This window comes from Aedes aegypti, chromosome 3 (genome assembly GCF_002204515.2).
Source record: "Aedes aegypti strain LVP_AGWG chromosome 3, AaegL5.0 Primary Assembly, whole genome shotgun sequence".
Classification (NCBI taxonomy): Eukaryota; Metazoa; Arthropoda; class Insecta; order Diptera; family Culicidae; genus Aedes; species Aedes aegypti.
In genome coordinates, this window is record NC_035109.1 from 136,345,854 (window position 1) to 136,361,520 (window position 15,667).

The 15,667-nt window shown below is 38.6% G+C and overlaps 2 protein-coding genes across 5 annotated transcripts in view; one reads left to right on the forward strand and one right to left on the reverse strand.

Annotated features, from left to right (window-relative positions):
* Positions 1–15,667, forward strand: part of LOC5575615 — a 984,994-nt gene that overhangs the window by 677,443 nt on the left and 291,884 nt on the right. The window lies entirely within an intron of this gene.
* On the reverse strand, positions 2,605–4,294 carry LOC5575616. The gene is made up of 2 exons (XM_001662054.2): positions 3,309–4,294; positions 2,605–3,248 (listed from the first exon to the last, which is right to left on the reverse strand). The coding sequence occupies exons 1-2, from the start codon at positions 4,097–4,099 to the stop codon at positions 2,702–2,704; spliced, it is 1,338 nt and encodes a 445-aa protein (XP_001662104.1). The 5' UTR covers positions 4,100–4,294; the 3' UTR covers positions 2,605–2,701.

A 15,667-nucleotide genomic window follows, 5' to 3' on the forward strand; every position in this document is an offset into this window, starting at 1 on the left:
TGTTAAAATGTCGCTGTCCAGATTTTGATCCAAAAGTGTGCGGATATACAGACATAACTTGCTGCAGGTGTGCGGATTTAAAGATAAGATAATCCACATTGTTTTATCTATTTCAATAGTATAATCTCAATTTTTATCAGAAAATTCATCATCTATACTAAGATTTGGTATAAAACTATTCATTTGATAAAAAGACATTAATGAATTACGAAGAATACTAATTAAAAACGGGGTTTAAAGATTTGTGCATGCTTACCCGAGCAAAGTTGCAAAACAAAATGATTAGAAACCTTGTTACCTGGTTATCATCATTTGATAACTGATATTGTTATCATCTTGGCTGAATTAACAGCCAACATAACAAAATTGAGAACTGAAATTTGTTTGTCAAATAACAAAATAATAATAAATTATGTTATCACTGAGTTCAAGTTGATAACTAAATTTACAACATAGATTTTTTTTTAATTTTATGGTCATAAATCACGGAAAAACTTTGAAAAGAGAGTGTTTTGGATTAAACTTACGCTTCAAATAATTTTACAAAATTTTGTATGACGAAAAGTCAACTTTGTTTATCAACACACACTTTGTAAAAAATTTATGGGGAAGATGTGTGATAACATATTTTGTTGTCAATCTGTTATCAATAATGTCAGTCACGGATACAATGATAACCAATTTTGTTATCATTCGGTTATCATTGATAACAGAATATCAAATTGATAACAGTGATAATAAAAGTTGTTATCATTTTGATATCATCCAGTTATCCGCCTCTGCTCGGGTAAGTGTCCGGGTATTGATTCACCACGGTAAATTTGGGGTCGCTGAATCTGATGCCGTTCTCAGAAATGTTCCAGTACGTCACCATTTTTAGCTACACCTCGCAGAAGTGGTAAAAAACACTGGTTTCATTGATGTTCACATGAAATTTGAAGTATGATTAATCAATCTTTTTTTTCTGATCTAATCCACCAAACATACGAAATAGGACTTAAACTTTCAATTTATAAATAATTTAGTTGAAATTGCTCGATAAAATTTATACATAATCGTATTTTAAAATACGCTTGCAGTCTCTATACAAAACTCTTCGTTTATCTTATATGGAAAAATACAATACTATTCTGAACCACATAAAAAAAACTTTTAAGCATCGAAAGTATTATGAACTTTGTTGATAAGTATTGTTTAGCACGTGGAGTTTGATTTCTGTGGCAAATTAATCAAATAAATTTACGTACAAGCTGGCAAACTTGCATGCAAGTTGGTTGAAATACCAAAATTTGGAATTTTCAACAGTCAATATCTCAAAAACTAGACGTGCTATGATATTTTTGAAAACGGCAATGGGTTCAGCAACTCTTAATTAAGTAAATAGCGGTATTTTTGTGTTTAAGACAAAAACGTGTTCTGCAGTGTAATATCAAATTATCCTCACGTCACATCAACAGTGATTGAACACAGCATTAATCTTAATATGTTGAGAGGGACAATACTTAAAAAGGATAAAACGCCGAAATACTTTTTCTGCGGAAGAGAATCGCTCTTCCAAGAAATGTTTACTTTCTTCCAATTCTCTCCTTTTGACCTTTTGCCTTTCGACGTTATGTCATCCAACTTTTGGAATGATACTAGGCCGATTTCTGGCGCAATTCTTATTGGACTCTCCCAAAAACATAGCAGTTTTCTCGCATTGACGTGTTAGCCACTAAGATTTGTGGTAGATTGCAAACGTGATTTGTGAATATGCCTGTCCAGTAGATGAGCTAAATAATTCTGAAAACTTTAGTGACTTTAATCAAAAAAATATATCTTTCGGGGTCCACGAGACGCTTGTAGAGCTCCAAGAGGGTCGCGGTTTTGAAAAGGTTGGGAGCCTCTGTCTATAGTAATACCTTGCGGTTAAATATGGGTAATTTATGGTTTCTGGAAAATTTTCTAACGTTGTCCACATCAATATAGCACCCTTGAACGAAAATCAATGATTAGGTCACATAAATTCGTAGATGCTGCGATACTATACCTTTTTTGAAAGTTTCGTCCAGCTGACCTGTTTCCTAAAGGCAAAGATTTGGGAATATTCTATGAACCTTGGGCAAGATTGTGGTCAAGAGCACAACTACCTTGTGACGTGTAAGAGTGAAAAAAGTATAAGTTGGATTACCACTTAAATAAAAAAAAAATAAAGAATTCAGCATGCTCTCGTAGACATCACAAATGTTTGTCAGATCAACGATTAGATTTTTAATAGTTACGGATAGCCTCGTCGAAAGATTCTCCGTTATCAGTAAAGCCACACAGAAAATGTTTAAATGTCGAATCACGTTTTTTTTCGTCAGGGGAATTTCCTTGGTATTCTTGGGCAAAGAGTATCATCGTACCTGCCACACAACATACGAATGCGAAAATGGAAACTTTGCAAACAAAGCTCTTAGTTTATAACAGTGGAAATGCTCAAAAGAACACTAAGCTGAGCAACCCGATTTGTCTTTGTGCGGACGTAATTCAAGATGAAGTACGGAAATTCATAGTACAGTCCATTGTATCTTTATTAAATTACTTAGTATGTTGATGCTTAGAAATAACAAGCTTCGTTAATAAACTCTAGACAAATTGTATATTTATTTAATGCACCTTCGAAAAATCTAACACGTCGAAACATCCATTATTAACTATTTAAATGTTTAGCACCAACTCAGGTTATAGTCGTGACTACGGTCTTAAAGCTACCACTACGATCTCGGTCCAGACCTGCATTTTCGCCCTTCTGCCGTACCAATTCTCGACTAAGCACCAACAAAATCAACGCATAAAATCCGTTGACTGCCCACACCACCACTATCACAATGTCTGGCGAACTCCAGAACAGCGTCAACAGTCCAAAGTAACCGTACGAAGCCAGGTTGACGATCGTGAAGACGGATCCCATCAGTAGCAGAAGCTTACTCGGTGGGCACATCGACAGTAGCTGCAGCAAGGCCACGGCAAAGGTGAACGCCGTCATTGGAATGGCCAATCGGGCACCGATATCTTCTTCCAGGTAAAGATATGCTACGCCAGTTAGGAACGTGATGAGGAATGATGCTATCATAAGCTGATGTGTGGAGAGAAATATGCAAAAGAAGCCTAGGAATGTGAAAGAGATGCCATTGAATACGATGTTCCAGAATGTGTCCCAGAACTCATCTCCCACGAAAAACGGTAGCAGCGGTCGAAGGAGGGTTTCGTTGTTGTTGATGAACCTAAAATGAGAAGAATGCATCAATGTCTGACCAGTTTCTTCAAATATGACTAGTTCAAACCACTGAAGAGTGACGTTGCTGATGGAAGCAAGTGCGACAACTCCAAAGTTGGCTATCGTCAGTAATTTCCGGAACTTCAACTCGTTGTCATCATCAAATCCTTCCGTCAAAGCATCCTTCCAGAAATCACATGGATATAGAAGAAAGAATTGAACCATGGTAACGACCAAGTTGAGGAAGCTCTGGAAATGTTCCCAAGTCTCCTCGAGCTCGTTGACGATCCACGGTAGAATTGAAGCTCCAAAGCACTGAGCTATGATTCCGTAGATGACATAGGACGACCTGTCAGGGGTTGGACTATAAATCACGATCTGGTAGATATACAGCAACATTTTCCCAGCAAAGCAGAATTCGGAGCAGAATCCACATATTAACAATAGGATGTCGATGCCCTTTGGAACGGATAACAGCTTGTAGATAACACACACTACTACGTGTCCTACGCCGTAGATTCTTCGGACGAAATTGATTTCTGCTATCGAATGGATTAGGAAGCATACCACAACCGGAGCCAGCATCCGGGCAACGTAGATATTCAGCTGCCAATTGATCTCCACATCTTCTTCTTCTTCTCGAGCTTCGTCCTCGATTCCCGTATAAAATTCTTCGTGCTCCGTCTCCGCTTCAGCTTCTTCCGCAGCTTTTCGCTCGGCACTTCGCATGTGCGGGTCATATCCAAGCCCGGTCAACGCCAACGCAGCAATCGTTAGATACACCACGCATCGCCGAAACGCTTCATCGGCTCTGGCTGCGTTTTCCACAGATCTTGATCCGCTTCCCGGTTCAATCATCACCAGCAAAACTATCCTACTGAACTCTGCATCCACAGCTGCAAGCCCAAACGCCGTAACCCACTTCCAGGCTTAACACACATTTCGCGCCGGTATCCAACGGAAACTGCAGCTTTGTTGGTTCGATTTGAGTTTCCATTTCCTGGATTTCCACGCGAACACCGTGTCCATCCCTCGCCCTCGCACATTTTCCACTGACTGACATTCGGTGAACTCAATTCTCGAAACCGTCGAATGCGCTTTGCGTGGTAGGTATCCAGCATGCCCGAGAACTTGTTGCATTCCAATATTTTTTTTCTGGGAAACTTTCTCGCCCGAGTGGCACCTGCTCAGCAGCGCGTCGTGGTGAAGTTTTATTATTTTGTGGCCACCCCAAACGCCCCATATCCCCAACCCCAAAGCTCATCAACAGCTGGTGCAAACGACTACCCGAGCGCGCGCCCTCAAATAGAGTTGTTCGGTTGAACCGCATTTATTTTTCTGTAGCATCAACGTATATCTACTATCTTTCTGTACGGAATGGCTTTGAAATAGAGCGTTTAAAATTTACCATACAATAAATCACGTTTGAGCGAGATGGATCAACTAGGTCCGAGCTCTAAAAACAGCAAAGAAAAAAAAAATCACGTTGAGTGATTTAGCATTCCAAAGCATTACAAAGATTACTCCGGGGATTTATCCAAAAACTCTACAAGGGATTTCTTCAGTGATTCATCCAATGCTTCCTTTAATAATTCCACCAAAAAATCCTGTGGAACCAAATCCAAAAACTTTTTTGCGATTTCACCAGAAATTCCTCTAGAAATTTTGAAAAAATTCTCAAGGATTTCCGCTCAAGAAATACCTACATGAATTCGATTAGGAATTGCTCCTATCAAAAATCTTCCAGTGATTCTCCTAGTGATTTCCTCTAGGGATTCCTCCAAAAAACATGCATTGATTTACTCCAGCAACGCTTATAGTGACTTCACCCAGAATTTCTCCAAGGATTCATCAAAGAATTCCTACAGGAGTTCCATCAAGAATTCTTTGAAAGATTACACCAGGAAGCCTGATCGTAACTATCAGAAAAAATTCTCCATCAAATCTATGGCAGCATCCATTTATTACGTAACGCTAAAATTGGAAATTTTTGACCCCCTCCGTAACGCTTTTTGTATGAAAAAATTCAAATTTTTGTATGAGCCGTAACGCTTGAGCCTTCTCCCCCCTCCCACTAGAGCGTTACGTAAATTGTGGATGCTGCCTATGCTCACCGGTCGGTTTTCTATAGCAATGCTGGATGTTCGGGCAAAATTTAAAAAAAAATCTTAGGGCCCGTTTTGAAGCTACGTCCTTTTGATTGTATTATTCCACACATTCAAAAGAAATCTGAGATACTAAAATCAATTTTATTGGCAGTGATTATCAGAAGAAATATACCATCAAAATTTGGTTCAAAGTTGGTGTTTTCAGTTATTTTTAATCTTTGGGTTTGAATGTGAAAATCGTCGAAATTTTAAGTTTTTAAGTGTAACCGATAATATCTCTAAATTAAAATAGTTTAATTAGGCATTTTCATACCGTTAAGCATGTTAAAACATTTCCAATGACACATTGCATTTACATGTCGTCAAATTCTTTCACAATTAACTGATTTTTTATAGGCTCAAGCGATATGAGGCATTACGGAGCCAATTTTGTATTGTTAGTATTATTTACAAAATATTGTTATAGCCCAAGCTCCCCAGCTTTTCCGGCTAACTTTGTACTGGCCCAGAACATAAACTTCGATTGCTGAGTAATGCATTATTGGCCAAATTATTACACTCTAGATCTGTATAAATACTTCTGTAATCATTTGTAGTAAACATTACTACGCTTATATTGTTCACAAACCTATGATTTTACATGTGACTTTCCCGGTCTTTTCGATGTCAAAAATACGTAAGAGTTCGGGACAAATACAATAGTGAAAAAATTGTATAAATCAATCAACCCATCCTCAAGTCAACTTGTGACGAGGAAGCCTCAATACTTGAAATACGTTTATCAATAGTACGAAATATTCGTAATTGTTTGAATTCATTAATTTCAAAATCATAACACTTGCAGAGCTTAATATTACATGCCATCCTTAAAAATCAATACTCAAATCAAACCTCTCTTGAAAACATTCTACCCCATAACCACGTTTCCTGCTAATATGTCTACCATAACAGGGTTTGAATCCTACACAAATCGAAGATTTATCTGTAAACTTTAATTTTTTCGATTACAAACTGTGCCTGTGAGGTTAAAACTGACCCGCTGCTATAATCAGTGAAGACAAATGAAAATAAATCAATATTTGGGAGCTAAACAAACTTATCCAAGTTGTCAGGCAAACATTAAAAAAACCTTCTAACTACTACGATCTTCAATCCCATTACACAAGATAATAACGAGTGTTTCACACTCTGCATTATTTTCTTCCATTTTGTATCGTTGCTTCCTACATCGTGAATTTCATTTTATTCCAATCGTGAGAATATTGTTGTATAAAAACTGATTTGGTTACATGATGGAATTGGCTCCATAATGCCTTATAGCATTTTAGCCTATGAAGTTAATGTTAATTGTGAATTATTTATGTAATAATATATTTGAAATGACTGTTTTTAATGGTTACAGCTCCGAAGGGGCGTAACTCCATATTTTGTTGATTCTCTCATATAAAACTCCATCTAGAAGTTTCAAATAACTAACTAAACCAACTTTGAATCAAATTTTAAATTGTTAGATGTTCTTTGTGAACTTATACTGCATGTGAACTTATACAATAAAAAGTGCGTAACTTCGAAACGGGCCCTTCGATTTTTTTTAAAAGTTGCCCAGACATGCTGCTTAGCTATAGAAAACGACTGGTGAGCACAGATTTGATGGAGATTTATTTTTCTGACCGTTATCAGCGGAGCACCGTGACTGTAAAAGAATTCATCAAAATTTCCTACACGGGGTTCCACAGGGAATCTTTTTAGTGATTCCACTTGCAATTTTATGAGAGGTTCGCCCAGATTGGGTTTTTGTACGGAATCTTCAATAAATTATTTTTCAAATATCTACAATGTTTCTTTGAAAGGTTCTTCCAGGCATTCCTAAAGGGACCCTAAGTAGCATTCGTCTTTGGATTTATCCAGAAATTACTTTAACACTTCAGTCGTCGCACTGTTGTATTTCGTACAACACTGCTGAAGAAAGCTCGCTTTTCGTTCACAACAGCAGCGTGGTGGTTCTGACGGCGGCAAACCGCGCAACGACTGAAAGGTTAAGAATCTACCAAAAAAAATTTTGAAGATTTCTAAAAGAATTTATCCATCAATTCCTTCCAGTACTCCTTGCAGGATTTTTTCCAAGGAATCCACCAGGAATTATCATAGATAATACTTTAGGAACTTCTTTAGGGATTGAAAAGTTGGCAAGTTTTTCCAGGGATTTATTAAATAATTGCTCCAGTTATTTCTCAGGAAAATGGTGGAAATGGTGATTCATCCAAAGACTACTCAACAAATTGCTCCATGGATTTTTCCAGAAATTCTGCAAAAAATACTTCCAGGTGTTACTTTAAGGATTCAACCTAAAGGCATTCAGATAAATCTTCTTCTTCTTCATCTTCATCTTCTCGTCCTCACTGGACAGAGTCTGCTTCTTAGATTAGTGTTCTTATAAGCACTTCCACAGTTTTTAACTGAGAGTTTTCTTTGGCAAAGTTGCCATTTTCGCATTCGTATATCGTGTGGCAAGGAAGTCATGGAAATTTCCAATACGAAAAGATCTTGGACCGACCAAGAATTGAACACAGACACCTTCAGCATGGTTTTGCTTTGAAGCCGCGGACTCTAACTACTCGTCTAAGCAAGCTGCTATGCTAGCATATGTTTTTGCATTGCGATTGTAATCAGATTTTGACGATTAGTCAAATGGTTTACGACTTATTCGTCTTTCTGTAGCATCGATTTTCTTCAATTCTTCTGATAGTACTTAGTAAATTAATTAATTTCTACCACAAGTTTGACTTCTTCTTTTACCAACGGAGATACAGTTAGCTTTTTTAACGTAAGTGTTCGACTCGGTGACTCGGTCTAATTTTTAATAAGACTATGAACGTATAATAAGCCTTAGTTCCATCAGCTATGAAAAATAATAAAATATGAAAGAACAGCCTATGATCAAAAGAGGAAAAATCTCTTATAAAAATGTAAGCTAGTGTAATGCAAATTATTGTTATATCAGTCCAATCCTCGCTGTCTCCCTTTGAAAAGGCACGAATGCCTCTTCTACTGCTTGACGATCAATTCCGATTATATCGATATCGTCCGCAAAACCCAGGAGCATATGCGACCGGGTGACGGTACCGCTTCTTTGCACGCCCGCTCTCCTTATAGCTCCTTCAAGAGCAATGTTGAACAAAAGATTCGAAAGCGCATCTCCTTGCTTCAATCCATCCAAGGTAACGAAGGAGGTTGAAGTCTCATCCGCAACCCGCACACTTGATTTCGATCCATCCAACGTTGTACGAATCAGTCTAATCAGTTTCGCGGGAAAACCGTGTTCTACCATTATCTGCCATAACTCATTTCTCTTTACTGAATCGTACGCCGCCTTGAAATCAATGAACAAATGATGAGTCTGCAAGTTGTATTCCCGGAACTTATCAAGGATTTGTCGCAAGGTAAACATTTGATCCGTCGTTAATTGGCACTCACGAAAACACACTCACAGCTTGGTATTCGCCGACGAAGGACTCCTCCAGCGGTCTCAATCTGTTGAACAGAACACGCGACATTATTTTGTACACCGAATTGAGGAGCGTTATTCCTCGGTAATTGGCGTACTCCAATCTGTGGCCCTTCTTATACAGAGGGCAGATGAGGCCCTCCAGCCAGCTAGCAGGCAATTTTTCTTCCTCCCATATCCTTAACAGAGTACGGTGCAGTATTTCGTACAGCTGCTCACTACCGTGCTTGAAAAGTTCGGCCGGGAGCTCGTCTTTTCCAGCAGCCTTACAGTTCTTCAACTTCTTAATCGCTCTTCTAACCTCATCTAGTGTCGGGGGCTCCACAGCTTGTCCATCGTTGCTGATGATTAATCTGTTCTCAGACGCGCTCGTGTTCTCTCCATTCAACAATTGCTCGAAGTGTTCTTTCCACCTGGCAGCCACCAAGATTTTGTCTGTCAGCAAATTACCTTCGCGGTCATTGCACATGACGGGAGACGGCGCAGTTTTTCTCCGTACGCCATTGACAGTTTCGTAAAATATCCGCATATCGTTTTGTTCGATGCTGTTTTGCGCCTCAGTAATGATGTCTTCTTCATACTGCCTTTTCTTTCTGCGGTGAATTCGTTTCTCGGCTGCTCTCGCTTCCTTGTACCGCTCTCTATTCTGCCGGGTACCAGACACTAACATCCGACTTCTGGCAACATTCTTCTCATCCGTCACATTCTAGCACTCCTCATCAAACCAACCGTTTCTGGGTCGTCTCTGAGCAGTACCTATCACCTCTCGCGCTGCTGTGCTCATCGCACCATGGATAGACTCCCACAGATTGTTGAGGGTTTCGCCTACGTTGTATCCCCTTATCCGCTCATCAAGCTTCCGGCGGTACTCGTCTGCTACACCTTCTGTTGATAAGCGCTGGATATTGAAACGCAACGGTTGCTGTGTTCTTGTGTTCGCCACGGTAATATATAAGCTAAATTATTGCCAATAGTAATGAATCCCGTACAGATTGAGAGAATAGCTTATGTTTAAATGAAGGAAAAATTTCTTATAAAATGATCAAAATCATTTCAAACCCCAGCCTAGAGGCGAACCAGCCATGAGCTCACAGTTTTGACGCGCGTAGCGACAAATATGACGCCCCGACACATCATAAAGATCTACAAGATAACTAGCAGATCAGTTATTGGGCCACACTTATGAATCCTACACATCAGCGTTGAAAAAAATGATATTTTTTGTTCTTGATTCGGCCAAACGACCCATTTGGCCAAATGGCGTTCGGCCCAACGGCATTCGGCCAAATGGCCGGACACCGGATGGAACCCAGAATAATCGTAGAGATCTTAGGAGTATTTCCAATGGAGTCCGTAGAAGAAATTCTGATCGAATTCCTGCAGAAATTCTTAATGAAATCTAGAGAAAAACTCTTGATAGAATTTCTAGAGAAACTTCTGATGGAATCCTTTGAAGATTCTGATTCAGATTCCTTATGGAATCCCTAGAGAATCTCTTGATAGAGCTCTTGTAGGAATTTCAGGTAGAATCTCTGAAGGAATTCCTAATGGAAACCCTGTGGGAACTCCTGATGAAATCCCTATAAGAACTTCTGATGTAATTCCTCCAGGAACTCTTAATGGAATCTCTGAAGAAACTCCTGACGGGATCTCCATAGGAGCTTTTGATAAAATTCCTGGAGGAACTCCTGATACAATCCCTTTAAGAGCTCCTAATGGAATCCCTGAAGGAACTCCTGATGGAATCCATGAAGGAATTCCTTATTGAATCCCTATAGGAACTCGATGGAATCCCTGGAAGAAATCCTGATGAAATCTCAAGAAGAACTCCTGTAGGAAGACTTAGGAGAACTCCTGATGGAATCCTGAGATAACTTTTTGATACAATCACTGGTTTAATTCCAGGTAGAATATCTAAAGAAACTGCTAATGAAATCCCTGGAGAAACTCCTGATGAAATCCCTTTAAGAACTCCTGAAATCCCAAGAAAAATTCCTGATCCCTATAAGAATTTCTTATGTAATCCCTGCGGGAGTTCCAGGTGAAATCTCTGGAAAAACTTCTGTAATCTCTATAGGAACTTCTGTTAAAATTTCTGAAGAAACTAATTATAAGGTTCCTGAAGAATTTTCTGATGGAATTGTAGGAACGCCATATGCAATACCCAAAAAAAATCCTGATGCATTTCCTTGAGGAACTCCCGATAAAATTTCTGGAGGGATTCCAGGTCTAATCTCTGAACGAACTCCTAATAGAATCCCTGGAAGTACTTCTGATGGAATCCTTGGAGGAACTTCTGATAAAGTCCCGAGAAGTATTCCTATAGAAACTCCCAAAAAGAATGAAATTCCTGGAGGCAATCTTGATAAGATTTCTGAAGGAGCTCCTGATACAATTCCTAGAGGAGCTCCTTATGATATCTCTAGGAGAAATCCTGATGGAAATCCTAGAGTAATTCCTGATATAATCTCTGGAGGAACTTTCGATTGAACCTCTGGAGAAATTCCAGGAGGAATTTATGAAGGAACTCTTAATAGAATCCCTGGAAAAACTCCTGATGAAATCCCCAGAAGAATTCTGATGGAAGCCCTAAGTGTACTCCTAATAGGATCTCCTTATTGAATCCCTGGAGTAACTACTGATGGAATCCTTGGAGAAACTTCTAAAGATATTCTTGGAGCAACTCCTGATGGAATCATTGGAAGAATTCCTGATATAATCCCTAGAGGAACTCCTTATGATATCCCTGGTAGATATCCTGATGGAATTCCTCGAGCAACTCTTGACATAGTCTCTGAAAGAACTCCTGATAGAATCTATGGAGGAATTCCAGGAGGAATCTCTGAAGGGACTTCTGATGGAATCCCTGGAGAAACTTTTGATGGAATTGCTAGAGGGGCTCCTGATGGAATCCCTAGAAGAGTTCCAGCTGGAATCCCTGAAGGAGCTTCTGATGTCATACCTGGAGCAATTCCATACGAAATGCTTGCTGGAACTCCAGATGGAATCCCTAGAAGACTTTCTGATCAAATCTCACGAATAACTTTTGATAAGATCCCTAGAAAACTTCCAATGGAATACCTAGAGAGACTCCTGATGGATACCCTGAAAGAACTCTTGATGGAGTTCGTCGTGGAATATATGATATAATCTATAGATGTATTCCCGATGGAATTCCTGGACGAGTTCCTGTTTAAATCCCTAGAATAACTTCTAGTCCTTAGAGGAACTACTGATGAAATCCCTGGACGAAATTCTGATGAAGTTCCTGGTGGAATCTCTGCAGAAATTCCAGAGGGAATCCTCACAATAACTTCTGATGGAAGTTTTGAAGTTCTCCTGAAGAACTACATAAGTAGTCCCTAGAAGAATTACTGATAGATTACCGTGAGGGATTCCAGGTGAACTTTCGTAAGGAATTTCTATAGGAAACCTCACAGGAATTTCCAGTTAAATCACTCTACAAAATCTTAATTAAATTTCTAGGGGAACACCTAGTAGAATCATGAAGTAATTACCGATGTAATACATGTAGACATTTTGGTAAAACCCCTAAAGAAATTCCTGCAGCATTACTTGGAGGAATTCCTGATGGCATTCCTGTAGAAATTCTTTGGTACAATCCTTGGAGGATTTCCTTATTGAAATTTGATGGAATTACTGGTAGAAATGCCGGTGGATTTGCTGAAGAAATAGATTGAAGGTTGCCGAAAAACGCTAATCGAATATATAGAAACAACACAAGAGCGCGCATTTGCTAGATCACCATGTCGTCGACGCTGCGTAAATCCATGAATTTTGACTTGCCACCCATCTGCATCGGCAGTTCATGGGACGCCAAATCTACAATAGGGTCCTAAAATTTTGAATGAAATCTTGTTTTTATCTTATAACACGAAAGAGCACGTTTTTGCAACTGCTTTAGCAATTTTTCTCACTCCAATACCGGCTATATCATACTTATTATTCAAATATGAAGCTTGACACTTTTGATCGTTCAGTTGCCAAAAACGCCACAGGGGTCTTAATTTTAACACGGGCTGTTCTTATCTGACATTTCGGAAGGCACACGGAAAACAAAATATACCCAAAATTTGAGTTTAAACGGAAGGGTGTGACAAAATCTCAAAAAACCGAAAAAAATGTTTTTTAGACTCAAATCAACGCAAAACATTTTAAAAATGCGTAACCATGTGTTTCTGACCTTAATTTAAGCGTTTGGTACTAAAATTGGAGCAGGGCTTTACTGCCCATACTCGCAATACAGTGCCATTTGGAAAATCATCATGTCGAGAAAAACGCATCTGAACCTTATTGCAAACGTTTTCGTAACACCGCTGATGGAAACATAAAATTCTAGTGACATTATCATTATCATTATCATTACAGTATAAGAAAATGTTCAACAACTAATTATATTTTATATTAATGCAGTTGATTTTACTGTACAAAACCAAGATAATAGCAGGTGGGACTCGTTATCTGAGTACTTTTCTCACCAAATGCAAATATTCCCGCATATCAGTCCCATTACTTGGGACTAGCTCACTTTATTATCGCGCACCTCGACACATTTGTTGGTAAGTATACTATAAATTCGAAAACTTTTCCTCTTGCTAAAATTAGTGCTGATTTGTTGCAAAATACTTAAAACAAAAAAATTAAAACAAAAATACGAACGAGAATCGAACTTTCGACCTCATGGTCACCAATCTTCTCCTCTATTCACTACTAGACCAGCTCTTGAAACAATTGCTTCTCCAATGTACTGTAAAAGCGACCACATGGCCCATTTATCAAAGCTTGTTGCTTATAACTTTACTGTACCCTTCGGAATACAAGTTCATTACAGGCGAAATTAGGCCACGCCTGAAATAATCTAAACTTTTCGTAAAAACTTCCGCGCAACACATAAGAAACACATTTTTAACAAACAAACTGTTGCTAGACCATTTCTTCGTTGTTATATGGTACGTAATGTGCAACTCAACCATATTGCAACTGGATTGAAACAAACAAACTTCTAGCTGTCATACACGTATTTTGGTGCAACTTTCGCGCAACTGGGATGAATCTTCTTGAGTTGTGGGTATGGGAATGAAAATTGAATGCAAGTTGCGGATGCTTTAAATGAAAGTAATTTGAAACATAACATTGAAATCGGCCTTTTGGGAGAAGTTTCAAGAGTATGTTTGAAAAGTTGCTGAAAACATCTTGATAAACTTTACTTTATTGCTTTTTGCAAAGAACATTTCAGCAAATCTTGTCGTTTCAAAAATGTTCAAAGTCAAACAAGAAGTGAAGTGCATGTTCATTGTAACAATGAAACTTTATGAGCCTTGAAATTGATATGCAACCTAACTAGAACCAGATAAGTTACAGATGTTTTTATTGATACGCGATTGAAACCAAAATTCAAGTGGGACTGTTATGCGATATGCGAGTATGTTTAGGACTGCAGTTAAGGACCCTGTTTTCAGGCCGGCTGTGTTGTATGTTGTACCAATATGGACTAAATGTTGTAATACCATTAAAAAAGCTCTGCCGAAGATTTCAAAATAAAACTTTGAAGATGATTCTAGAGCTGATTTAAATAAGATATACAAGTATACTATTAGGTGAATCATTCATAGATTCCGTTTCTCGTTCCTCGTAGTTTGATGGTGCAAGGAGCGGAGGGGTCTGTAAGCCATACAAATGGTAAATATGGTGCACTGTGGAACCGGAGCCGGCTAGAAGGTTATTAGCTTTCACCGAACGAAATGGAAATCTACTCAAACTCACTCACTCCACGGTGCCAATATGTTTTCCCCCATTACGCTGGATGATGATGATGCATGGATGGCAATACAGCAAGTTTTAGTTCCATGCTGTGGAACTTCGTTTTTTAACGATTGAAATACCAACAGTGTACTACTGTTGGTTATCGCGTTTGTAACGAGGATCCTAACAAGGGTGTGTAATCGATTAGTTGCGGTATTATGAGCTTTGTATTTGACAGTATGTATGTTGGAATTAACACGAAATCTTGATTAATGGTTTCTAGAATTTGTGTTTTCGGCAGTTCTGCGGTAGCGAGTGCTCTTGTGTCAATGATTGCTAGTGATTTATAACTGTTCCATCCTCGAACAGCCCAGGACTTTTTTTTTTGTTTGTGAGAAATATCATGGATTTCATTGTGCATTAGATCTACACGATGTGCAAATGCAAAATTGAAAATGCAAAATCGAAAAACGCCAGATCTCCTAACAGCACCCTCGAGTGCAATGTTGAACAGTAAATTCGAAAGTACGTCTCCCTGCTTCAATCCGTCTAACGTCACAAACGAGGTTGACACTTCGTCTGCAATCCGATCACTTGTTTTCGAACCATCTAGCGTAGCACGTATCAGCCTTATTTCTTTCGCCGGAAAACCATGTTCGGACATTATATGCCATAGCTCATTTCTTTTTACTGAATCGTACGCCGCCTTGAATTCAATTAACAGGTGACAACTTATACTCCCTGAATTTATTGCAGTTAATGAACCTTTATGCAATCATTTAACTACAATAGATAACTTAGATAATAGTACCTATTTTAAATTTTGAAAGGAAAATCTTTGAAATGCTATAGAATGCTGAAATAATCAGATATTATTCCAAAAAACTAACAACCGTTTTAATTTTACGATTCTATTTCTCTTTAACGGATCACTCGATGTAAATTTCCTCGAGTACTACTTGCACTCAATTGCTGAAATAAAAACTACTTAACCGCATCCCATTGAAAATATGATACTGCATTCTGAGCATTCCGGACTCTGCTGTCTAG

What these genes read in the sequence shown, in the direction of transcription:
- LOC5575616 (XM_001662054.2), bottom strand. Translation starts at nt 4,099, where the DNA reads ATGATTGAACCGGGAAGCGGATCAAGATCTGTGGAAAACGCAGCCAGA. An exon ending in AGCAACGTCACTCTTCAGTG is followed by an intron (nt 3,249 to 3,308) that starts GTTTGAACTAGT and finishes TTCTCATTTTAG; the next exon opens with GTTCATCAACAACAACGAAA.